This window comes from Psammomys obesus, unplaced genomic scaffold (genome assembly GCF_907164565.1).
Source record: "Psammomys obesus unplaced genomic scaffold, mPsaObe1.curated_primary_1811, whole genome shotgun sequence".
Lineage (NCBI taxonomy): Eukaryota > Metazoa > Chordata > Mammalia > Rodentia > Muridae > Psammomys > Psammomys obesus.
The window spans coordinates 22,510,754-22,536,172 of NW_026596040.1; the positions used below are offsets into that span (position 1 = coordinate 22,510,754).

At 44.5% G+C, this 25,419-nt stretch overlaps 1 protein-coding gene across 3 annotated transcripts in view; it reads right to left on the reverse strand.

The window, feature by feature from the left end:
• The window catches only part of Arhgef37 (Rho guanine nucleotide exchange factor 37), a 46,084-nt gene extending 21,145 nt beyond the window's left edge, over positions 1-24,939 (reverse strand). The window contains exons 1-4 of one of the 3 annotated variants that reach the window (XM_055622914.1): positions 24,846-24,939; positions 9,337-9,533; positions 8,230-8,353; positions 4,054-4,201 (exon numbers count right to left, since the gene is read on the reverse strand). In XM_055622914.1, the coding sequence (XP_055478889.1) occupies positions 4,054-4,201; positions 8,230-8,353; positions 9,337-9,522 (458 nt within the window). In that variant the 5' untranslated portion in view covers positions 9,523-9,533; positions 24,846-24,939. Of the gene's footprint in view, positions 1-4,053; positions 4,202-8,229; positions 8,354-9,336; positions 9,534-12,948; positions 12,996-17,316; positions 17,389-24,845 lie in introns of those variants that run through there. The other 2 variants (XM_055622915.1, XM_055622913.1) reach the window with 2 other exon arrangements.
• Positions 24,940-25,419: the final 480 nt, after the last annotated feature.

Genomic DNA, 25,419 nt, shown 5'->3' on the forward strand with positions numbered 1-25,419 from the left:
ATTATTATTATTATTATTATTATTATTATTATTATTATTATTATTATTTGGGGCTTTGGGTTTTAGAGTGTTAGAGTCCATGACGGCGGAACAAAGCATGGCAGCAGTCTGAGCACACACATCTTGATCCACAAGTTGGAAGCAGAGACAGCGCGCTAACTGGGAATGGCAATGCCCTCGTACAGACCTGTGCTGCAGACATTAGCTTGGGGTCTCACGGGACCCTCTGAACACTCAGAGCCTGAGCAAGGTCTCAAAATGTACTGTGACTCAAAGAACCAAAATACATCTGTGACTCTCAGACTCTGTCCTATCACACGACACAATACTGGGATTTTTATTCACCGCCTTTTATATACAAGACCCGGGCTATTTGCAAGGACATCATCCCTTCTCATTTCCCCACCTACCAGGTGGGTGAGTCAGCACGTTCTGTTATCTTTAGTGCCCCACACCCAGAAAAGCCAGGACTGCCTCCCCCGTGGGTTGCTGTCCTTGGGAACACACGCCCTTTGCTCCTTCATTTTCTTATACTTCTTAAGCATAAGCTTCAGGACTTTCTTTCCTGACCTCCAAACTTCCTCACTACATGTAGAGGCAAGCTAATTTTAGAGTGCTGCCTCATAGCTTCTGGAGTCTCGGTGCCCACATTACTAGAAACTGCTCTCCCTCCCTCCCTCTTTCATAATATAGACACCATTATATTGACTTTCCCCAGCTCACATATAGTGGGCTCAATTTTCCAGGATTTATTGCAGGTTAATAAAATATATTTAATATTTGTAACTAAAGGAGGCATCGGGGCTGACAGGACCAGGGACTGCAATGTGACACAATTCCTGCCTGGCTGGGATGACTAGAATAGCTGGGACGTATTTAGTGTCCCTTGTGTCGTGTGTCTACGCTTCACCAAGTGCCATTAGAACTCCCTTCAGACCCATAAGGAAATTGGGTTTGAGATGTGAAATGGCTCTCACAGGAGGGGGTTGAGCCAGACCTGCCACCACGTGAGCCTGGCTCTGGAGTGGCAGAAACAGGGCCACCAGCAGTGTCGCTGCCAAGTAGCTAGTGCTTCTAGCATCGCGGGGGAAGCCATGCTAAAAGCATGGGCAGCTTCCCAACTAAGTTTCTGCTGCTCTGGAAAAATCAGAGGCTCTGGCTAGAGGGGACTCACATTCCCGTATGGCAACGTAGGTTTGCAAAGGAAAATGGCTTCCATGTTGCATTTCCTGTGACTTTGAAGCCCCTTCACCCAAGGAGTGCTGTCTTTTTCCCCAGTCCTGCCTGGACTGCTGTAACACCTGATCTGAATCGCTGAGAACCCCAAAGGCTTGCCCTTCCCTGCACTAGAGGCCTGTGACCAGTGAGTGAACAAACCATCGGCAGGAAGCACATAAGCTGCGTGGCCAGACCCGGCTCTTTGTCTCAGATACATGGAGGAGCCCCGCAAGGCCAGCAGAGCTGACCTGCAGTTGATGGCAGATACTCAGCTAGGAGCAGAAGGCTCATTTGCTGAGCCCAGGTAAACTGATAACATGCAGAGTGTACGCTAAGTAAATGTCTTATGTTTAATCTTTTTGCATTTGTATGTATGTGGGTACAAGTGAGCCACAGCACATGTATTTGACCAGAGGACAACTTGTGGGAGTCTGCTGTCCCCTTCCACCATGTTCTGGAGAGTGAACTCAAGTAGTCAGGTTTGGTGACAGTCAGCACCTTTACCTGCTGAGCCACCCTGCCCACTCAGTAAAGGTTGTTTTAAGGTATTGTTTGGGGTGCTTTGTTACCTAACAACAATCTCCCAAAGCCATTCTATGCACTATATAAGGTCTGTTGTCTCCCTTTTACTGCTGTCTCCACTTCCCCCTTTTGTCCCACATTGGGTTCTAGATTTCCTGCCTCATTCCTATAGAAACATATCCAGTGGTCCTGCAAAAGCCTACATTTTTGAGACTTATGAGCAGAAAATATTTATTTGAGGATATAGGACATGAGTACTGAAAAAGAGACTGATGGAAGAGGGAAGATTGAAAGTGAGAAAGACAAGGCAATGAGAAAGGCTAGCTGCCTTCACGTATGTCACCTGCACATACCTGCTCTGCTCTCTCGTTCAGCAGAAAGGAGCACCTGAGGAAGACAGTGACGACATCCTCTGTGCTTCCTCCAGCACCCTGATCTCTAAAAACTGACCGTCCGTTTCCACCTGGCAAGCTTTTCAAGTTTTGTTTGGGGATTTGTTGTTGTTTCTGGGGTTTCATTGTCACAGGCTTTGTAGTAATTTATTTAGTTAACAAGCAAGATCTTGGCTATGTAACCCTGGCTGGCCTGAAACTCTCTATCCCCACCAAGCCAGCCTCAAACTCACAGAGATCCTCCTGCCTCTGCATCCTGAGTACTGAGATTAAAAGTATACACTATTATGCCCAGCCAAGTTTTGGTATGATGAGATATGATGTTACTACATCGTTCAGGCTAGCCTTGAACTCACAATCCTCCTGCCTTGGTGCCTTAAAAATACTTTTATTTATTTGTTTGTTTATTATTATATAATATATTGTATATAATAATATAGTTTATATATTATAATATATAATATAAAGAGCTACAGGCAACTAATGGCCACCAAGAGAGGAAGACTCAGACTTTAAGTCTGAACCTCCTAATGGGTTAAACAATGCCAAAGGCTCAGCCCTTATTTGTATCTATGATCTCAGATCATATGCATATGAATAACACTAAATATGTTTGGCATGATATTTGTGTGTGCATATATACATATATGTGTTACATATATATATGACAATAATAGCTAAAGAAGAAGATGTCATGAGTTTGAGAGGAAGTTGAATGTGACCCAGAAGGAGTTGGAGGCAGAGAAAGGTGGGATTAAATGATGTAAATACAGCACTCATGTATGAAATTATCAAGAAATGTGAAAAATAAATAAATTTGTGATAGAAGGAAAAAGGTAAAGTAAGAACCAATAATGAATCAAATAAACAATAAGAGAAATCTATTTTTATCCACACACACCAAAAATATCTTTAATATAGAAAAGGAAACAAAATGATTTATAAGAAAATATCCACAAAGGACTCTTTAATGTCCAAAAAGATGGCAAACTTGTCTTAAGATAAATGGGAAATAAAGTCAGACAGAGACCTCATCCTGGCCTAACCCAGTGGAAGCATCCTAAGGTTTGGTGACACGCTACACTGGAAAGGCTGTAGGAAGACAAAGATCTGCTGCTGATAGAAATACAAATGGACATGCCTTTACAGGGAGGTTCCAATCAACGTTATCCCTTCCACTTCTGAAAAATGTACCTTGCAGCCCAGTAAGATGACTGCAGATCTTGAAAAAAAAAAAAAAATGCTATAGGCCTGCCCGTGATACTGAGAGAATGGAAACGAACCAAATGTCAACTTAGAGACATGGGTCAAACTGGCATGACCACCTGGTGGAAGAGTCTGCTGAGTGTCAAAGGATGAGGAATGACGTGTTGAAATGGAAGGACTTCCAGAAAAGAGATAGATGTAAAACTGGTTTAGAAGTTTAGTCCATTATGGTGGTCCATGCCTTTAATCCCAGCACTCAGGTTAGGGAAGCAGAGGCGGGTGAATCTCTGTGAGTTCAAGGACAGCCATTGGTTCACAGAGAAACCCTGGGGACAGGGGAAGAAATAGTAGTAGTTAAGAAAATAAGATTTTTATTCTGTGCATAGTGGTGCACATCATCAATCCCGGCACTTGGGGGGGGGGCAGAGGCAGGCAGATCTCTGAGTTTGAGGCTACCTTGATTGAGTTCCAGGGCGGCCAGCACAACACAGAAAAATACACTTGTACATACAGAAGAGCGCTATCCATAGAAATCCAAACTGACAGGAGCATAAGGAAGATGTAGAGCTTTGTTTGAGAGCACTGAGATGCTAGCACTGCCTGGCAGTAAGGCCTTCCTGACTGACGGAGGCCTGGGTGCTGACACAAGCCTGAAGCAGCCTGAGCAGGCCCAAGCAGGATCAAGACTTGAACTGTCCCCAGACATGTTACTCACACTGCAGCTTGGATGACACCCTGGATCTCCTTCTGCAGTTCCGGCTCCTTCTGGTACGCCTCGACCAGCAGCAGGGCCTGGTCATAGTTGGCACAGTAGAATTTATAAACTTGTTCAAACTCCTCTTGGAATTCCAGGAATAAGTTACCTGATGGCGGACAGGCAGCAGAAGTTATCAAGGGCAAGTGTGTATGTCCCTTGCTTGGAGTGGGGAGTTCTAGGATGAGGCTGCCAGGCTTCCCAGTATGTACAAGCTATTTTGCCTACCTGTTTCTTTCTTGCTTTGGTTTATTTTTTGTTTGTTTGTTTTGGTGGGTTTTGTTTATTTATTTTGAGACAGGGTTTCCCTGTATAGCCTTGGCTGTCCTGGACTTGCTTTGTAGGCCAGGCTGGCCTTGAACTCCCAGAGATCTACCTGCCTCTGCCTTCCTGAGTGCTGGGATTATAAGCATGTGCCACCGTGCCCTGCTTGCCTTCCTGTTTCTATTTTTCATCTGTTTCATAAAGTTGCTGAGTAGGTGAGTAACAAATGATGGAGAGTTCGGGTTCTTTTTTAAAAAATATATAATTTATTTTTATTTTAGGTGCATTGGTGGTTTGCCTGCACGTATGTCTGTGTGAGGGTGTCAGATCCCTGGAACTGGAGTTATAGACAGTTGTGACTTGCCATGTGGTTACTAGGAATTGAACCTAGGTCCTCTGGAAGAGTAGCCACTGCTCTTAACCTCGGAACCATTTCTCCAGCCTTAAGTCCAGGTTCTTAAACTGTAGGTCATGACCCCAGAAAGGGTTTTCTGGAAACCCGAATGTGGGCTCTAGAAAAGTTTGGCAAGAGTAAAAACTTTCCAAACACAGGGCAAACACAGATCAATTCTAAAGCAAAACTATATGAATCCAATGTGCCCCTGGCCACATCCACCCATGTGGCATCTGCGGCCTTGCTTTCGAACTCACAGCATTCTCACTTTGCCCTGTGGATGTCCTCACGTCACACAGCTCCAGTGAACACTGCCCACGATCCCTCAGTTCAGATTTCAGGCTACTGTGTGATAGGAGCTGTACATACACTGTATATATAAAGTTTTCTGCTCTCACAGAAACAAAGTGGTTTAATTGTGAGAACCAAAGACTTTTCATATTTTTTCTGCTCTTTCCCCCCTACGTATCTTTCGATTGCATTGTGTTAGAGTACCTGATTTTAGTCTTTTCTGCTTGAGAGGACTAAAGAAATGCCTTAGTAGTTCATAGCACTTGCCATTCTTTCAGAGGACCAGAGCTTGGGTCTCGGCACCCACACCGGGTGGCTCACAACCACCTGTAACTCCAGCTCTGAAGAATCCAATGCCCTCTTCTGGCCTCTAAGGATACCTGAACACATATGACATAGACACACACATACACACACACACATACATACATAGAAATAGATAGATAGATAGATAGATAGATAAATAAATAAGTAAATAAATAAATAAATAAATAGATAGATAGATAGATAGATAAATATATAAATAAATAGGTAGACTTCGCTGCTTGGCTTGAGTTTCATTTTTTAAAAATTGTCAAATTTGGGCCTGGAATTAGGACATAACTTCCAACATTTTTTTTTAATGACCTGGGACATCTTCCTAAGCCTCCAGGGAGTTCCCTCCAGCCACAGGCCTCCAGACTCCTGACTCCTGCTAATGTAGCTGAGCACTAAGACACAGGTATGATGACAAGCATGGACAGATCCAGCTTGGTCTTTTCTGAATGTATCGTACATCCTTTAGACCCCCAAGGAGATAGTTCCCAAGGGGTCCTGCTGCTTGGTCATTTCTGCCTTCTGCAACATACCATCTCCCCAAGCTGGTGGGGGTGAGCATCGATGTTTTCACACAGCCGACACTTCGATGAATGTCCCTACAACCTTGTCTGAGTTTAGAAGCAGAATAGGTCAGTTTTCTTTGGCAGCTGCCAGCCTAGGGGACCCAACTCACCATCTCCCATCGCAGCACTGTGAGACATGTTTGTTTCATTCGGGATAGATTTTTCTCTAGGTAGTTCAGGTTGCTCTTGAACTTTTTCTTTCTTTAAATTGTGTGGGTGTGGTGAGGGAGGGGTGGGCTGAGGCACAGGTATGGAGTTCAGGAAACAGTTTTATATATCACACGGGTTCTCTTTCCACCTTTGGTGATTTTCAGGTTGCGAGTAACATTACCAGCTGAGCCATCTATTTAGCCCTAGTCTCCACCCTTTGACCTATTTGCCTCAGCATCCTGAATGTTGAGGTACCTTAACAATTGCTTTATGCCTGGCAGTGGTGGCACTCAGGGGGCAGAGAAAGGCAGATCTCTGAGTTCAAGGCCATCCTGTTCTTCAGAGTGAGTTCCAGGACAGCCAAAGCTATACAGAAAAACCTGTCTCAAAACAACAACAACAACAAAGCCAACCCCCCAAAAAAATGCTTTGTGCCTGTTGTAGTTTCAGTATTCATTTCCCTATATCAGCAGTCTGAACATCCTCACACATCAATGGAATATTAGAAAGTTCCATGCCCCTTCTATTTAAAAAACTACTTTTATCATTTTTTTAGAGAAAAAAAAAGTAATTCATCTGTCCTATAGATAAATTGTAACAAACATTTTTATTCTAAAGGAAAAGAGTTTCTGTATTGGACATGTGAGGACATTTTCTTGCTGTCATCATTCCCTGAACAATACAGTATAGCAACCTTCTACATATCATAAGTGGTCTAGAGATGCTCTCAAGTATGCAGGAGAGCCTCACAGGGGTAATGTTAATTCCATCCCCTTTTATACAAGAGATTTACTTGAGCACCTGTTGGGAGGGGGTGGTCCTGGAAAACCATCCCTTGCATATATAAATGGATGACTGTGTATTACAGGAGTCAAAGTAAAGCCAAATAAACATGAAAGACTGGGTGTGGGGCTGGGGAGAGGTATCTAATTGAGGAAGGCTTCCACAGATATTGTGACCATCTGCCAGAGAATAGAAGTAGCTACCCTGGGGAAGATCAGGGGAGGAGCAACTCCCAGGCCTATGGAAGCAATGGCAAGGACCAGAGTTAGGTGACTCTGGCCTGAGGATAGCCACAGACCCTGGTGTGTCTGGAGCAGAGTGAGCAGGCACAAAGAGGAGAAAACAAATGGGACACTAAAGCCAAGTTGCCCAGGGCATCTGAGTCAGTGGGGTGCAGCAGGCGCTCAGTTTGTATTCCAGTGGTGGCAGGATGCTGTGAGAGTGGTTTGAACTGGCATCTCATGTCAGCTTAATTTCAAGAGCAGGTACGAGCCAGGTGTGGGGGTGCATGCCTAGAACCCCAGCAGTCAGGGAGGCAGAGGCAGGAGCATCTCTGTGAGTTCAAAGCCAGGCTGGTCTAGAAAGAGAAAACCTGTCTCGAAAAACCATACCAAACCAAAACAAACCAAACCAAAACAAAACAACGGGTACAGTAAAGCTAGAACAGCATAGCAAAGATGAAACAGACCCCATGTGATTCCCTAAAGTGATCTGTGTCTTTTAATAGGAAACTGGTTACTTGTAGGGAGCAAGTGGAACTAGATGGGAAGAATAAAGGAACGGGGTGGCACTGCAGGGATAAAAGACAAAGAAAACTGCTTCATTGAAATAAGTTTGGGACAATCCTGACTTTTGGCACTGTGGTCGTTTTTCTATAAACCTAACAGTGCTCTAAAATATAGTCTATTAATTCAGAAAAAGTTAGGGTCTGAAGAGATGCCTCAGCAGTTAAGAGCACTTGCTACTCTTCCCAGAGAACTGGGTTCGATTCCCAGCACCCACATAAGGGCTCACAGCCATCTGTAACTCCAGTTCCAGGAGATTCAATGCCTTGTTCTGGCCTCTACGGGCAGCAGGCACTCAAGTAGCACAGAGACAAATATTATGTATTTGTAGTGCATGTAGCACAGGCAAAATATTTATCCATACAAAAAGTAAAAACAAATCTCATGCATGTGTTAAAAGCTTAGTCTTGAGAAAGACGTGAGTAGGCCACAGAGATCAGAAGCTATGTAAGGGCCCTGCTGCCTCTGACACACCCAGACTTCCCCTTTGCTTGATGTTCCCTGGAGTCCTGGAGCCAGTTCTGCGGTAACTACAAGCTGAGGACAAAGATGTAGGGAAGCAAGGCCTACACTGGGGTCATTTGCCTACCAATCAGGTATGCTTGTTCCTCTTCCTTGCCAGCTGTCTCCTGCAGCCTGTGGAGGAATCTGCTGCTCACTTGGATGATGTCATCCATGTTTGAGAACAGGACATCCAGATCTCCTGGTGGCAGCTAGAAGCAACAAAAATGCCATGGGCAGAGACTGGAGGTCTGGAAGGGGGCTTTAGGGAACAGTCCTGGGCAATCACTCATACCATCTGGGGGCCTGGTACCCTTGGGAAGACTGACTGCCCAGTGAAATGTTGGGAAAGACTTAGGAATAGTATAAGTTAGGTCTCCTCATTGCTCTACATGAAAAGGAGATATCAGTTTCAGCATGGAAGGAAAGCTTAAGGCCGAGGAGTGGGGAAGCAGGGGGTGGGCAAAAGGTTAATGTTGTGATTTGAATGCAACATAGGCTCACGTGTTTAAACAGTTCCTCCCCAGCTGGGACATTATTTGGGAAGCCTATGGAATCTTTAGGAGTTAAGCCATGCTGGAGGAAGTGGATTAAGTGGATTAATAAAGGTGGACCTGAAGGTTTTTCAGCTGGCTTACAGTTCCTTCCTTGCCTATCCAATAGCTTATTTAATTCACTGCTTGCTGCTCTTACAGAGGGGCCAGGTTCGTTTCCCAGCACTCACGTGGTGGCTCACAACCATCTGTAACTCCGGCTCCTGAGAATCCCATATCCTCTCTGGCCTCCTCAGGCACCAGGCACACACACAGAATACATAAACATATGCCTGCAAACACTCATACATAAAAAATAAGTCTTCAAAAAATAACTTTGCAAAATTATGTTACAGAAGAAGACAACAATGAGATTTTTTATAATATTTTAAGTAAGTTCACTATTTTGTGTCAGGCTGTGTTCACAGCTATCCTCAGCCTCTATAGCCTATAGGCTGCAAGTTGGACACGCCTAAGTGATTCAAGGCCTTGCTGAAGGTTGCATGGCCAATCAATGAAGACCTGTAGTGTGTGTGTAGGGTTGTCAGGCTCCCACCCACCAAGGGTCCTTTCCAACAAGCCTACCCTGGAATGATGAGAGATCTTAGAGTCAGTCCACACCTGCTCCTATGAAGATAGGTCGTAGGGGGCCACATCAGTACCTGCTGTAGGTGGCTCCTGATGTCAGAGGCACAGAGTCGGAGCATGTGCAAGTAGGAGACCTCTGTGTCAATGAGCTCTCTGACGGCCAGCCTCTGATGGAGCAGCGATCTGTCCTCAGAGCCCCGGCCTTCCTGCTCAGGACTCTCTGACCTGGAAGAGGCCTCATCTGCTCCGAAGTCAGCCATGTCTAGAGGTTCTGGTAAAAACAAAACAAACAAAACAAAACAAAACACCTCAATTCAATTGTAAAGTAGGTCTCATTGCATCTCCTGAGAAATGTTGACCCTAACTTGACAACTTCCCATTAAGTAGCCTGCAAACAGAGTCAATGGACTGTTGGCATTTGTGGGTGGTGTCTGGGCAATAGGAGAGGACAAACAACAGCTCAGGTCATTGCTGACGTATGAAATTCATTTCCAAAGTGCTGCCCTTGCCTCAAGGCACCAAGCAGCTGGCACCACTATGGTGAACAAATGTAAGATGGAGAGCTGGGAAAGACAGAAAAACAGAGCTGTACATGTGCTATGGAGAGAGGTAGAACTAGAGATGTGATGGCAGTGACAGATGAGAGGGCTGAGGTTGATATGGTGTCATTGACCAGTAGGGTCAGCGGGATGGTGTTCAACAGCCCAGAGCTTCTCTGAGGCAGACTCAGCTCCTGAACCTGCTGCTCAGTCAGCCGAGAAATCTCCTGGCTCTGGGCAATGGGGGAGGCTCAAGGTAAGGAAAGGTTCGCTTTCTGGATTTGGACCTCCTCGAAGGACCACCTTGGTCTGTGATGCCATGTTGATGTTTGTAGTTCATGCTGCCACCACAGGCTTCAGTAAAGGCTGAGATCCATGTGGACATATGCAGTCTGTGCTGCTGCCTGATGTCTTGGGGCTTTGCTGCCCTGGGAAGGGGTGGGGACATCCTTGGCGTGTGTAGCCACCTAAGGCCATGTTGAGGTCCATGGTCTGTATAGCCATTGACAACCATGAGTGGTTTGGTGGTCCTGATATGACATGACCAAGGGCTGTGTTGATGCCTGCAGCTACTGAAGCCCATGCAAATGTCCATGGGCTGGTGCCTGAAGCCATGTTAATGTCCATAAGTGCACGAAGGCTGGCCTGCCCCTCTCCGGCTACCTCAAGGCTTTCCTCAGATTGGCTTCTAGTGCAGATTCAGGAGAAAGACTCATCCTCCCCTAGGGTGGGAGCTGGCCACTAGGAATTTGACCATGCTCCAGTGAGTATATGAACAACATAAAATGGATTTTTTTTTCCTTTTTCCACTTCTTTTTTTGTGGGGAGGGGAGTGGCCATGGAAGGGGTGGTGGACATGGGAAGACAGGGAGGTGAACATGATGTCATGCATGATGTGAGATTCCCAAATAATCAAAATGTAATTTAAAAAAAAAAAAATATTTTGTAGGAATCAATGTGCTTTCCTAAAATTTTTCTTGTTTTTCTTTTCAAAGTTTGATCCAGATTTGTTCGTTCATTTTAAAAATACATTAATGCTGGGTTTATAAGGCCATGCCTGCGTGGAGATATACATGTATTCTGATCACATTTCCATAACCAGCACCCCTTCCTTTCTATGTCCTCCCCTTTGCACCTATATGAAAGCAAAGACCCACAAGTTAGGGATGACCTGTGATACCTGTCTTTCTGTGACACACTTAACATGATAGCCCCTGGTGCATTTGTTTGCCTACAAGTGGCACAACTCCATTCTCCTTTACGGTTAAAAAGAAATCCTACCGTGTCAAAGCTGTACCATTCCTTGATTGGTGACCACCTACGCTGTTCCCGTTACTTCGCTACTGTGAAAAGTGCTGCAGTAAACAATGACGTGCATGCATCTTTGAGAGGTGCTGACTTGGAACTTAGTTGGTGAACACTCAGGAGTGACATAGTTGTTGACCCAAATTTCTTTATTTGGCTCAACTAAGTCGTTTCCCCTTTTCTCCCCATGGTCCCTGGCTCCCATCCTCAATCATGACATAGAGCCTATGCCCAGGTGATTTTCTTTCTTTTTTACTTTTTGGTTTTCGAGACAGGGTCTCTGTGTGTATCCCTGGCTGTCCTAGAATGTGGCAAGAGTCAGGATAAGCCAAAAGAGGCCTGGAGGGAATGGCGAGCGAGGCACCAGCAGCTCCTACAGCTCCTCTAATGATCCTGATCCACTCCACACAGTGTTGATCTACCAGGGACTCCTAGAACACTAGTGAAGTCTCAAAATGGATCTGGGCTAGGGCAGTGACTGCTTCCCCCTTCTTGACAGAAGTCTCCTGAGATGACCTTGCCCCCTCCCCACATTTCCTTGTAGTTGCTCCAACCTGACTGATTGTTATTGGTTCTTGAGGCTAGCAAGGGATGGTCTGACTGGCCCTTCAATCATATAAAGGCTTTTACTCTGCACAATAAAGTTAGATCTGCACCTTGAGTCTGATTCCTGGGATTGTGCCTAGGCTCCACCATCACTTATCCACCTCCCCACCCTCCACCCCCACCCCATTCTTTATCCCCACAGCAGAACTCAACTCTGTAGACCAGACTGGTCTCAAACTCAGACAGCTGCCTGTTTCTGCCTCCTGGGTGCTGGAATTAAAGGTGTGTACCACCATGCCCAGCTTTGCCAGGTGATTTTCACAGGTTCCAGGACCATCTTTCTGCATCAAGACTTCTCTCCAATGCTGCCAGCCATTCACATTCATCCTGGATGTGGACCCGGGTTAAAGTCCCTGAAACAAGCTGTGGTCACGGAATTCATTCCTTGCCTGCTGCCCACAGCATTCACAGCTCCCTCCTGCTCAGCCTCACTCTCCCCTCCAGCCAGAGAGAAGGTGGTGCTTTTCTCTAGTTCCTGTGCTTCTGCACCTGCTGTAGCCCTCCCGGCCTCCACCCTGCAGCATTCTTCCTCTCTAAGCCTATCCTTGATCCTCACCTTTCCCAACTCTAAACCTCCTACCTACTCATTGTCTCTTAAGTTTTAATACTGCATAGATAAGGCAATCATATGGACAAGATGACCTGGAAAATCTTTCTACTACAAAACACTTAGGGATGCCAGAATGGGTGTAACTCTAACTGCAGGGCAGGGCTTACAAAAGCATAAGAGAAATCTCCAGGGAACTAAGTCAGAGCAGGGGTGAGTGAGTTGGTGCCATTGTGGCCACAATGGAGGGGACAAGGAAATGATTGCAGCCAGTTTCGGCCAACTGGGAAGTTAGCAGGAAACACACTCCCTTAGTGAAATGATGAGTCAGGGGAAAGACTCCACCCACCAAAGAAATAAATCAAGAAAGAGAAAGGAGACTATGATTGACACACTGGAGCAGAACCAAAGGAATCCTCAGAGGAGGGGAGGAAAAACTAGAGCTGACATGCAAAAGGAAAACAGTCAGGACTAGAGAACTTCAGAAGGTTAGGAAATATCTTGAGAATGGATTTATTGAATTAGTATAGAATTTGGTATTTAATTGAGGGCATTTACACAGACAATCCATAAAAACTAAGAAGCTAATCAACCAATAAAAAAATTTTATAGCAATTTTTATACAAAAAAGATAAAAGAATCTTGAATCATTTCTGGAGGAAAAAAATAATGTGTATAAAGACTAGTACCTGAACAGAGAGGCCCCCGGGGAGTCCCCATTTGGTGTATTATTGATTCATGCCTCTTTCTTTCCAGTCATATCTTCACATACTTGTCAAAGTCAGATAGCGTCCCAGTCTCGGGCCTCCATGTCTGGTTAACACCATGGCCAAATACACCTCTGGTGCTCTTCTCCTGTTGATCTATTGACAATTTATTTCAGAAGACTCAAATATGAGAACTTCTGAGGTAAAGCGTGAAAGTTGTCAGGCCTGGGAACAAATGCCTTTTACCCAACTGAGCTTACTAGTCACCCCATTTTTATATATTTTTATAACCTTGATGCAAACTGAAAATTAACTGGAAAAAAAATGAGATTTTTCAACTTTTTGTGAATTCACTATCATCATCATCATCATCTTATGGGATGGATCTGTAGCTCAAATTCTTATGTGGTAGTAAGAAACAGAGGGCCAGTGAGGTGTTCAGTGGGTAAAGGCACTTGTTGCCGAGCCTGAAGATGGAAGTTCCATCTTCATGGTAAAAGAAGGGAGCCAACTTTTAAAGGCATTCTCTGGATGCGCTTGGTCCTGATGTGACTTGATGTTTTTGGATGGGTTGGCGGGAGGATGGGGGGCTCCCCTTTTCTGAGGAGTAGAGGAGAGGGATAGGGAGAGAGGGAGGGACAGTGGGACTGGGAGGAGAGGAGGGTGGGTGCTACGATTTGTAAAGTGAACAAATTTAAAAATAAATAAATAGAAAGGTGTCCTCTGGGGGGCTGGAGAGATGGTTCAGAGGTTAAGAGCACTGGCTGCTCTCCCAGAGGTCCTGAGTTCAATTCCCAGCAACCACATGGTGGCTCACAACCATCTATAATGAGATCTGGTGCCCTTTTCTGATGTGAAGGCATACATGCAGATATTGTAAATTATAAAAAGAAACACACACAGAAGTTACATGGGCCCTTTATGCAATTTCTCACAGGGTCAGTTGCAAAGCTACACTCAGTACAATTACTAGTCTGCTGATGATAGAGATCTAGAACATTCCACCTTCAAGTATCCTTCATTTGCCTTTCCTACATGCCTCCAATGCCTCCTGGGTATGGCGCTCTGAAAAAAAAAATTGTTTTAGTTTCTTTTAAAATGAGACATCTACTTATCACCTTCCTAGGCTCCTATGCATCTAACCCAGAAAAGAAAATGTAGGTCCATACAAAAATCTGCATGTGAATACTCACTGAAGCTTTATTTGTTATGCCAGTGACTGAAGACAATAATAATGCCCTTTAGCAGCTGAATGCCTGAGCAAACTGGTCCATCAGTGCCACTGAACGGCCAGAAATGAACACAAACGAACTACGGACACACAGAAATGGCTTGGTTGGGCTCCCAAGAAAATGACTCTGAATAAAACAACCTAGAAGGTTACTGTCCTTGGTAATTCCACCTAATGACATATGGAATTACAGACAGAGGACAGGTTAGTGGCTGCCTGGCTAGGGGCAGGGCCAGACAGCAAGTGAGCAGGACTACGGTTATGAAACAAGCCTGAAGTAGCATTGGGCAGTGGTGGAGATTATGCAATCCATCACATGATAAAATGGTGTGGGATAAGCACATACTTGTGTTATCCTTGTGCCCGTTTTCTGACTTGGGTATTTTACAGTACTTAAACAAGATATAGCCAATAGACAAGCAGAGGGAGAGGGGGCGAGATGGTTCTCAGTAAGGAAAGGTACTTGCCACCAAACCTGATGATCTGAGCTCAATTCCCAAGACCTAAAAGGTAGAAGGAGAGACCCGACTCCTTAAAACTGACCTCTGACCTCCACACACGCACAGTGGTATGTGCTCACCTACACACATATATGCAAAATAAACACATGTAAATAAAATATTAAGAAACACATAACAAAAGGGACGCGGGATCTCTTTGTAATACCCTCGAAACTTTACGTTTGCTAGAATTATTTTGAAATAGTAATTTTTAAACACAGCTGAAGGTGGACATTAACGGTAGAGTGCTTGTCTTGCATGGGTGAGGCCCTGGTTTCCATTCCAAGAATAAGCATAAAAAAAAAAAAATTAAAGCAAAATATCATGTAGCTTAAGTTCTCCGTTATTTTTGCAACAAGTCTTAGGATACACACAGCTTACCAGCTGGGAAGAACAGGGTGAGAGCCCTTGCTCCCATTGCTTGTCTGACCTGCCTGATAAGGAGAAAACACCACACAGAAACACATGCCTTTCTTCAAGGCAAGTAGGGTGCCTAATGAGCATAGGGAAAGCATTGTAGTCTAAGGCATGCTCACTCTTCAGAACATCTTGATGCCTTATAATAGCCAATTAAGAACAAAAATCAAGTGAGACAAGGTGGTACATGCCTTTAATCCAAGCACTGGGAAGGCAGAAGCAGGCAGATCTGAGTTTGAGGCCAGCCTAGTCTACACAGTGAGTTCCAGGATAGCCAGGGCTACACAGAAAAACCCTGTCTGGAAAAACCAAAAAAAAAAAAAAAAAAAAAAGAAGCAGAAGAACTAAATTCCAGGCCCCGGCCTCAATGCCCAACTCCTGGCAACACACACACAAATACAAAAGTATCCTGCCACATACTTGAGGCTAAAGGAAAATGTTGCTGCTGCATCAACGCACCAATGTGTCAACAGCAAGCTATTGCTTCTTACTTTCGAACTGCATAAAACTAGGTTAATTCTCTCTCACTTCTATCCACACTGGGGCAGCGTGATTTGAACATCCCTACACATTCATTCAACAAAGAGTGTGGTGGTGTGTGCCTAGAATTTCAGCACTTGGGAGCTAGAAGCAGAAGGACTCTGAGTTTTAGACCAGCCTGAGCTAATAGACAGATCCTTGGGGGAGACAGAGACAGAGATAGAGAGTGGGGAGGGAGAGGGAGAAGGAGAGAAGAGAAAGTCAGTAGGGAAAGTGAGTATCCTCATCTATTCATATAAGGCAAGATCAGAAATGACTCCAACGTATTCGTTTACTTGTTTATTACATTTATTTGCCTTGGCGAGTGCATGTGTGTGGAGGAGTTGGCTCTCTCCTTCTAGCACATGGGTCTTAGAGGTAAAACTTAGGTCATCAGGTTTGGTGTCAAGTGTCTTAACACACTATACCATCTCTCCAGCCCAAAGGGCACCAACTTAAATATTTGAGAATTAAAAAAAAAAAAAAAAAAAAAAAAGCATGAGACCTAGAGGCTGAGTTTGTGGGATGGTTAATGGAAGGCTGTCCAAGGTGAAGGTCAGGAGACATGATGGTAAAAGACCCTACTGAGAAATAAAGGGAGGGAACACCAATAAAACAATAGTGTGTGCGTGTGTGTGCGTGTGTGTGTGTGTGTGTGCGTGTGTGTGCGTGTGTGTGTGTGTGTGTGTGTGTGTGTGTGTGTGTGTGTGTGAAACAACAACTCCCTGGCTGAATGGCATGGTTGGGGAGATCTCTACAGCAGTCAGAAGAAACATTCCTATACAAAGAGCTTCCAGTACTCAAACTCAAAGAAGTCTGAGATTGAAAAAATTATATGACTCACCCTGTAAACTCTGCCCCTACTATGACTACCAAGTGTATCTCTCTCTCTCTCTCTCTCTGTGTGTGTGTGTGTGTGTGTGTGTGTGTATACAGGCACACACATATAGCGAGGTCAGAGGTCAGCTTCAGGTGTCCATCCTTGCCTCTACCTTGTTTGAGGCAAGGTCTCATTGGTTTAATGTTGGGTCTTGTACACCAGGCTAGATGAGTCTTGAGCACCCAGAGATTCTTCTGTCTCTATCTCTCATCCACTATAGAAGTGCTGGTATTACCAATGAGTGGGTTTGGGGGATCAAATTTGGGCTATGAGAGACTAGAGATTTTACCTGCGGCTGGGCCATCTCTCAGGTCCCACTACTAAGTATATTCTTAATATTTATGCTCAGTGCCCAGTAGTAAATGGCCAACAGCATCTCTGAAGGTTCCTTGACATGTCAGGACTTTTCTTTTTAAATTTATCTTATTAATTTTATTTTATTTATATTTTTTTCCTCTCTTTTTACCATACAGGTACTTTGTGAATACGTTATGGCTTCCAGTTTAGTGTTTTTATGGGATTCCTGAGTATGCGAATGAGTAGCTCTTTGTTTCTTGTGTTTTCTCTTAGGCTCTTTTCCTTCTCTTTGCTTGTTTTGTCCTATTACACTGTATTAGTATTAGTAGTTTTGGGTTTTATTATATTGGAGACAGGGTTTTTCTCTGGGTAGCTCTGGCTGTCATGGAATTTGCTCTGTAGACCAGGCTGGCCTCAAACTCACATTAATCCACCTGCCTCTTCCTTCTGAGTGCTGGGATTAAAAATGTGTGTTTCCATGGCCCAACAGTATATTTTATTATTACCTCTTAGAAGCTTGTTTGTTTTCTAATGAGAGACCGGAAGGGGGATGGATCCAGATGAAAGTGGAGGTGGGAGGAACTGGGAGAAAAGAAAGAAAGGAAATCATAATCAAGATTATATTATGTGAGGAAAAAAATCTGTTTTCAATAAAAGGGAAAAATATTCATGCTCAGAAACAATATAAGACAGGCATACTACTTGATAGCTCTGTTCTGTCTTCTTGGTCCTAAAAATAATTATAAGAGGGACTGTGGAGCTTCATAGCCTAGGCCCGGACCCAAGAAAACCTGATTTCAAGTGGGTTTCATTTTGTTTTTAGTCAGGGTCTCACATAGCCCAGGCTAACTTGAGCTCTCACGTGGCCACACTTAGCCTTGACTTCTTGACCTTTCTGTCTCCACCTCCCCAGTATCAGGACTACAGGCCTGCTCCACCCTGCCAGCTGCTGATTTGAAGCTTTGATTCCGTGATCAATGTACTGGCTTTCCCAGCATGCTTACCTAACCATCCTTATCAGGTTCTTACAAGACTTTATAAAAGAATGCCTAACGGAGTGCCTGCAACATCATAAGCTTCCAGCTGCTTTTTTGTTACTATTTTGTTGTTGTTGTTCCACTGGGAAGTTAGTATTATCATTGACCAGGTGGGTAAAGAGTTATCTAAGGGTACTTTGCTGACTGATTTAGTTGCAACCTATCAAATTCAACTAAACAGAGTCAGAACAGCTAATCATGACTAAAATGATCATCTAACTATCACCATCTTCGTCACTAATAGGAAGTCTGAGCCGTAACCTGAAATTGCAACTATTGCCTCAAAACTAGAGCTGAGAGATTGGAAGGGAGACCAAGCGCGGAGGATGTAACTCTATCCGCTCATAACGGAGATTGATTTCTTTTGAGTTTCATTTCCCCACGCACTAATACATTTTTCTTTTCTGCCTCCCCCTTGGCTTAAGGCACGCTAAATTGGATTTCTGCCACTTGATTAAGACAGATGGTTTTTTTTAGCCCTTAGAAAAAAAGCAGGTCACTGGGAGTTAGCACAGGCTAATAAAAGGGGGGGAGGAGGCAGGGAAAGCAGGTCATGCCAGACTATCTTCATTCTCTTACTGACAGTCAATCGTATCAGTAGATCAATAAAATGCTGTAGACTATGTAGTCCAGCAATACGGCCCAGCGAGATCTAATGATTCTCTCTCAGGACATCCTAACAAAAAAAAGAAAACAAATATACATGGTTGTGGAGGCTGGGGGAAAAGGCATTGAAAGGAAGTCACGTGCACTAAAAATTGATAAAAAAAAAAAAAAAATTGCCAGGCAAGATGTACCCACTAGTACAATAGTGGCATGACTGTTAGTGAGAAACCAATTGGTTTCCGACTGCAATTTGAGGCCTGCCCCACACCAAGGGACTAATGCCTGGCACTGTAATCTTGGTCAAAAGCCCATGACGAGGAAGGTCATGAGCTCTATCTGAGGAACCTCCTACTACTTCTGTTTAGCTAAATGGACATGTTGTCAAATTGCCTTCTAAATATTTATTTTACACCATTCGTTAGTGTTGCTCTCAACCTTAGCAAGAGAAACTTTTTTTTTTTTTTTTTTTTTTTTTTACAGTGGGCCAAAGTTAATGCAGAGACTCGTAACTGATAATCTGAGGATACGTGACTGCTAAGTCCTGACATGGGTCATCCATATCACACTCTGCTTTATCTCCTCTGTAGGGATCAGGAAACATGGCAGATGAGGGGTTGGAGAGAGCATAAGAGCTGGAGGATGGGAGGAGTGTTGTGAAATGTTTCTTCTGGACATAATACGCCTGATGCATTCACAAACTCACAGCAACTCTGTGTTACCGGCAGATGATTGAGACAGTCAATATTTCATCATGGGTAGGGGAGGAAATCATGAGTTCTCCACCCTTAGCTGAAGAATATTTGGCAGTTGTTGCCTGGGAAGCGGTTGCGTTTTCGATGGTGGATGGTTCCACACCCATCTACGTGCAGACAGAACTAATGAAACTACATGGAGTAATAAAAAAACGGGGAGATTTGGGGGTAGGTAAGGGATGTGGGTGTCTAGAGAAAGTAGAAGAGGGAGTTGTATATATGATCAAGATACATTGTGTGTACATATGAAATTGTAAAATAGACTTTCTTCTTTTTCTTTTTGTTGTTGGTTTGGTTTGGTTTGGTTTTTATTTTTTTTGAGACAGGGTTTCTTTATGTAGTCTTGGCTTTCCTAGACTTGCTTTGTAGACGAGGCTGACCTCAAACTTGTAGAGATCAGCCTGCCTCTATCTCCTCAGAGTGCTGGGATTACAGGCGTGTACTCCCATACCCAGCTTAGATTTTTTTTTAAAATAGTAAAACTTCTGAGGTCTGTCCTATTACCAGTATCCACTAAGAGGCAGAAGCAAGTGGATCTCTGTGAGTTTGAAGCCACCCTGGCCTCAACAAAGTGAGTTTCAGGATATCCAAGGCTACACAGAGAAACCCTGTCTTGAAAAACAAAAACAAAACAAAAAAGAAAAGAAAAGAAAACTAAACTAGGATTCATCTTTGAGAAATATCTTTAACAGGGGCTGGAGAGATGGATACGTGGTTAAGAGCATTGGCTGCTCTTCCAAAGGACTTGGGTTCAATTCCCAGCACCCACATGGCAGCCCACAACTATAATTCCTGTCCCAGGGAATAAATGCTCTCTTTTTACCTCTTAGGCACTAGGCATACATGTGGTGTACAGAATATAGACATACATACATACAGGCAAAACATGCAAATATAAATAAATAAATAAAATTTAAAATACTTACTTTTTTTTAAATAAACTCTTAAGGGGTAAAGGAAGGTTGGGTTAAAGTTCAAGGGCACGTCTTCTACTTAGCCTGCACAAGGCCCTAAGTTCGATGCCCAATACTGAGAACATAAAAACACGAACAAAGGGTTGGAGAGATGGCTCAGTGGTTAAGAGCACTGTCTGCTCTTCCAAAGGACCCAGGTTCAATACCCAGCACCCACATGGCAGCTCACAACTGTCTATAACTCCATTTCCAAGGGATCTGACACCTTCACACTAATGCACATAAAATAAAATTAAATAAAAAAAAAACAAACAAAAAACACCCCAAAACAACAACAATGAAAAACTACAGAACAACAAAAACATGAAATTGGTCACCTTACTCTTCTACTTAAAAGTCAGGTGAGTGCCTGGGCACATGGTCCGCCTCATAAGCTTGATGACCTGAGTTCAATTCCTGGAACCCTTGTAATCTGCAATCCCAGCACTCTTACATTGAAATGGGAGGTAGAGACAGGAGAATCTCCTGGAAGCTCTCAGGACAGTTAACATGGAAAGGCTATGCTGTGATGAACACAGTGCAGAGACAGAAACAAGAGACCCCGCTTCCCAAAGGTTATCTCCTGACTTCCACACACATGCTATGGTGAGCGCACACACACACAAATAATAATAATAATAAATGTATTTTTAAAAATAACCTAGACCAGTCTCTCTTTACTCCTATGCCCTTTTATTATGTGTTGGTTCATTCAACGAAATACAAACTTTCACAAAGGCAGGAAAATGTGCCCTAATTTTTTCACTAACATATTACTTGCTGTCTGCTCTAGAGTTAGCACATAATATGTGCTCAGTTAAGAAACTGAATAAATGATAAAGATGAACACAGTGAACTATGGTTAAATCGTCAGTGATGCCACTGCAAACAGAATTAGACTAATATGCCCTGACACAAGTCTTTGGTCCTTCTCGAAAGACACCAAAAAGTTTGACATCTGAAAAGGGATGGCAGTTTTCTTGAATATTTATACAAAAGGGAACTAGATGCTATGTACTCTCTATGGCTGCCTCTTTCTTTCAGAAGAGTTATTTTGACATCCAACCATGCAGTAGCATGTAGCAATAGCTCATCGCTCTTTACTGCTCCATAATATTATGCTATGGCTATACACTGGCTACTATGGACATACATACATTATGGGGATATGTGTTATATGTTTATCTGTATGTCAACATACTGGATAAACAATCAGTTGTTTCCTGATACCTAACTTGTTCCCCTGTTACCACTGAACTAGACTTAGTAGTGGGATGTTTGGGACCCGTGGTAAGGTGCTTTAACTTACAAGGAAATGTTAAGTTCTTTGAAAGGCAGTTTTCTGGCTTGACAGCGGTGTAAGCAGTATTGGCATGGTCAATCTTTAATGTTTCTCCGAGGTTGATAACCTTGAATACCCTTTCATACTCTCATTTTCTACCTATATATTTTCTTGAACAACGTCTCTAATGTATTTCTGTAATGAAAGAGGCTCATTATAGGGCTAAGTGACAACACAGAAGGGCGTAAAGAAGAGGGCAGAGTCCTCCACACTAACCACCGCCTGCAGCACACAGGTAACCACACGGTATGTGAATCACCAGACACACATACAAATCAAGCACAGCACTCCCCTCAAAAGGATCTGGTTCAATGGGCTGGACTGGAGCATTTTAGCAATGTCTAGGTGTTCTATAAATCATCTCTCAAGAAAGTCTGTTCTAGAACATATGGGAAGGTATGGGAGGGCACACAACTGTCATCAAGTAAGCAGAGGCCTTCCCCTAAAACAGAAAGTATGTTTGCTATAGATTGTCCTTTATTGAGGACTAAAGTTTGAAGTCTAAAGGTCTAATTTAATAAAGTCTAATTTAATTAAAGCCTGGTCTACATAGTGAGTTCCAGGACAGCCAAAGCTACATACTGAGACCCTGTTTTGTGTTTTTGTCTCAAAAAAACAAAACAAAACAAAACAAACAAACAAACAAAAACAAATGAAAAAAGAGAAAGAAAGGAAGAAAGAAAGAAAGAAAGAAAGAAAGAAAGAAAGAAAGAAAGAAAAGTCAAAAGGTTAGAAACAACTGTCAGGGGCTGGAGCAATATTTTGAGCTGTTAAGAACACTGATTGCAAAAAAAAAAAAAAGAACACTGATTGCTCTCCCAGAGGACCTGGATTCAGTTCCCAGCACCCACATGTCAATTCAAAACCGGCCATAATTCCAGTTCGGGGGAATTTGGTGCCCTCTTCTGGCTCCTTGGGGGGGGGACACTGCACAGGCACACATACATGTTGGCAAAACACTCATATACACAAAATAATAAAATTAAAAGGAAAGAAACAACTGTGAAACAAAATCATAGCATAAAGCCAGAAGAAAGTTACCAAAATCACCATGCTGAAGAAAAAGGACCCCTGTGAGTTAAGAAAAGAGTGATACAGAGGTGGTAAAGAGCAAAGACATCAAACACACACACACACACACACACACACACACACACACACACTTTCTTCTCTTTGTAAATATTTGGGAAGACAGGTGGTATGTGTCTTAACCCAAATTAAACAACAGCTACTTGCTCTTAGCCAGGCTTCCCTGGCTCTACCAAGGGTAGAGAAAGGAAAGCATACAGTTTGTTTGTTTTGTTTTTTTTTAAACAGGTCTTTTTATAGACCAGCGGGTCTGCCCAGTCTGTGTCTTCACAATTCCAGATCCACAGATTTAAAGTTCTTCAGCCTGTCAATAAACAAGTACCAGGCTGTGGAGCAACAAGCTTGATAAATGCCATGCTACTCTGGTGCCAGCACTCAGGCGCACTCCCTCCTCCACCGTTAAATAAAAAGCCATTGATTTGAGCTGGAGCAGCATCAACCAAGGCAGTGTTTATCACAGTAATCTGCTGATCCAAGGGAGATGCCAGCCAGCTGTTGGCGAACCCTGTGCCCCGGCAGAAATTCAGTGAGCCCATGTGGCTGGGCAAGAATGGTACTGCCAGGTCCCAGTTCATGTCCTCTGTCCTCTCCTTTAAAAACCCACCCTAAGGTTCCGGCTCCATTTGAAGGAGGCAGGTGACACCTAGGGCCCACCCTTATTAGAGTATCTGCTAGTTTCTACTTTTAGTTCTGACTTTGGGTCATATAGTGAATTGAGGAGCTAGAGAGAGGGCTCCGTGATTAAGCATGCCTGCTGCTCTCCCGGAGTTCCTGAGTTGAACCCCCCCCCCCTTGCCAATGTAACGAGGCACACAACCACTTGTAACTCCAGCTCCACGGGGACTGGGGGGCATCTGACCTCACTCACACGTACACACCTACTAACAGGCACGCACAGAGCCATAATTAAAATAAATGCAAATATTTTCAAAACAGTGAATGTGGTACTTCGCTTGAACCCCTTTACTCTCGCCAGGGTATGTGCTAGTTCTCCTCAGGGTTTTGCTAGTCATGATATTGGATATCGTGACTATATTTATTATACTTTCATGTGAACATTTTTGGGTCCCGGTAGGATGTCTTCCTCAGTCTCTCCCCACCCCACCCCACCTCATTTATTAATTAATTTGTTTATTACTTGGCAATCTCTCACTGAAACTGCAGCTCACCTATTTGGCTAGGATGGCTGGAGAGCAAGCCTCAGGGACCGCTGCCTGTCCCCATCCCCTGGGCTGGAGTTACAGACTTCCCAGTAGGACCAGCGGGCTCTTTTCGCGGGGGTGGGGGTGGGGCGCAGGGCTTTTAAGTGGGTGTTGGGATCCATTTTCATGCCTTCACGCTTGCAAGGCTTTAACCCATTTCACAATCTCCCCAGCTCCACTCATGTACACACTTTTTAATGTTTTCGTTTTATTTTACTTTGTAAACAGCCCAATTCCTTCCAGGTCGTTCCTAACTGGCACAGCAGTGTTTGACTGAATTATCAGCATCAGCTCTTGCGTTGAGCCTCTACTGTGTGCCAGGTACCAAGCTTTATACTCAAAACAACCTGGAGGGAAAAGTACCGGACCTGGAAAAGAGCAAACTGGGCTTCCCAGATCATAGAGGAGGTCGGAAGTCTCCCTCTCTGCTAAGGAACAAACTGTTCTCAGAGGTTCTGCCAGGATGGGCAGCGGGCAGCTTTTCTGCTCGACCACTGACCACCAGAGGACCAAGAACCAGCACCGACGCCAGAGGTGCGCTTCTCTGCCTCCAAGTTACCAGCACGCAGGAGCCACAGTTCCCTGCTTTCTGAGCCCATCTCTAACACCACTTTTCTACCGGGCCAATTCTCCCTTTCAATCCATCTTGGATTTCTGATTCTTTCTTGCCCGGCCAACCGGGGTACTCATAAGTATAGTTTCTTAGCCAGGATCCTTTACTGTCGTTTGAATGTTTCCTTTGTTTTAAATGAATGGTTTCTTATTAAAAGCCGCCTCACGTCCGACACAGGTAGCAAGATAAGAAACAGAACAATAACCATTTGCTCTAGCCCAGCTTACTTTCCCGGACCTTTTTCCCCACCCAGAACACGGCTCGGTGGAGACACCTGCATCGGGTGGCTTGTGCTCCTAAGACTTTGGAGACGCAGCATCGAGTGACCTACGATCCGGCCGCGCCCTGCCTCTCTGTCCCCCACCTTGCACTCCCCATCTGTCCAGCAGCTGTTTCCCCGGCAGCCCTCCTAGCGGCATCGCGTCGCCGGGCTGGACTCACCGCGCACGCGCCGGTTGCCCTCAGGTGTCACTTGCGCCCGCTGGGCTCGGGCTGCAGGACCCGGGGAGGCTCCTCCGTCCGCTGTGCACGCGCAGAGCGCGCCCCCGCCTTTGTCAGTTGCCACTCTGAGGCCAGGTTGTTTTCCGCGCGCGCTCCCTGAGTCACCCAGCCGCCGAGGGCGTTCCCAGGCCTCGCCTCCGCCGGTTGAGGGCGGGGCAGCGCCGCACCTGCCAACTCACCTGCCCGACTGCTCACCCGCCCCTAGCGGGACTGCAAGCCCCATCGTGGGCCTTCCTCTTGACCATGGTTTCTGTTCTTCTTCCCCAATCACTACACTTGAGGGCTGTGTCTTAGTTACTTTCTATTGCTGCGATTAACACGGTGACCAAAGGGAGAGGATGTCAAGATCACAGCCCACCCTCAAAGGAAATCAAGGCAGGAACTCAAGCAGGGCAGGAAGCTGGAGGCAGGAACTGAAGCAGAGACAATACAGTAATGATGTATACTTGCTTTCTGCCCATGGTTTGCTCAGCCTGCTTTCTTCTACAAACCAGAGAGCAGGGTTCCCCCACAG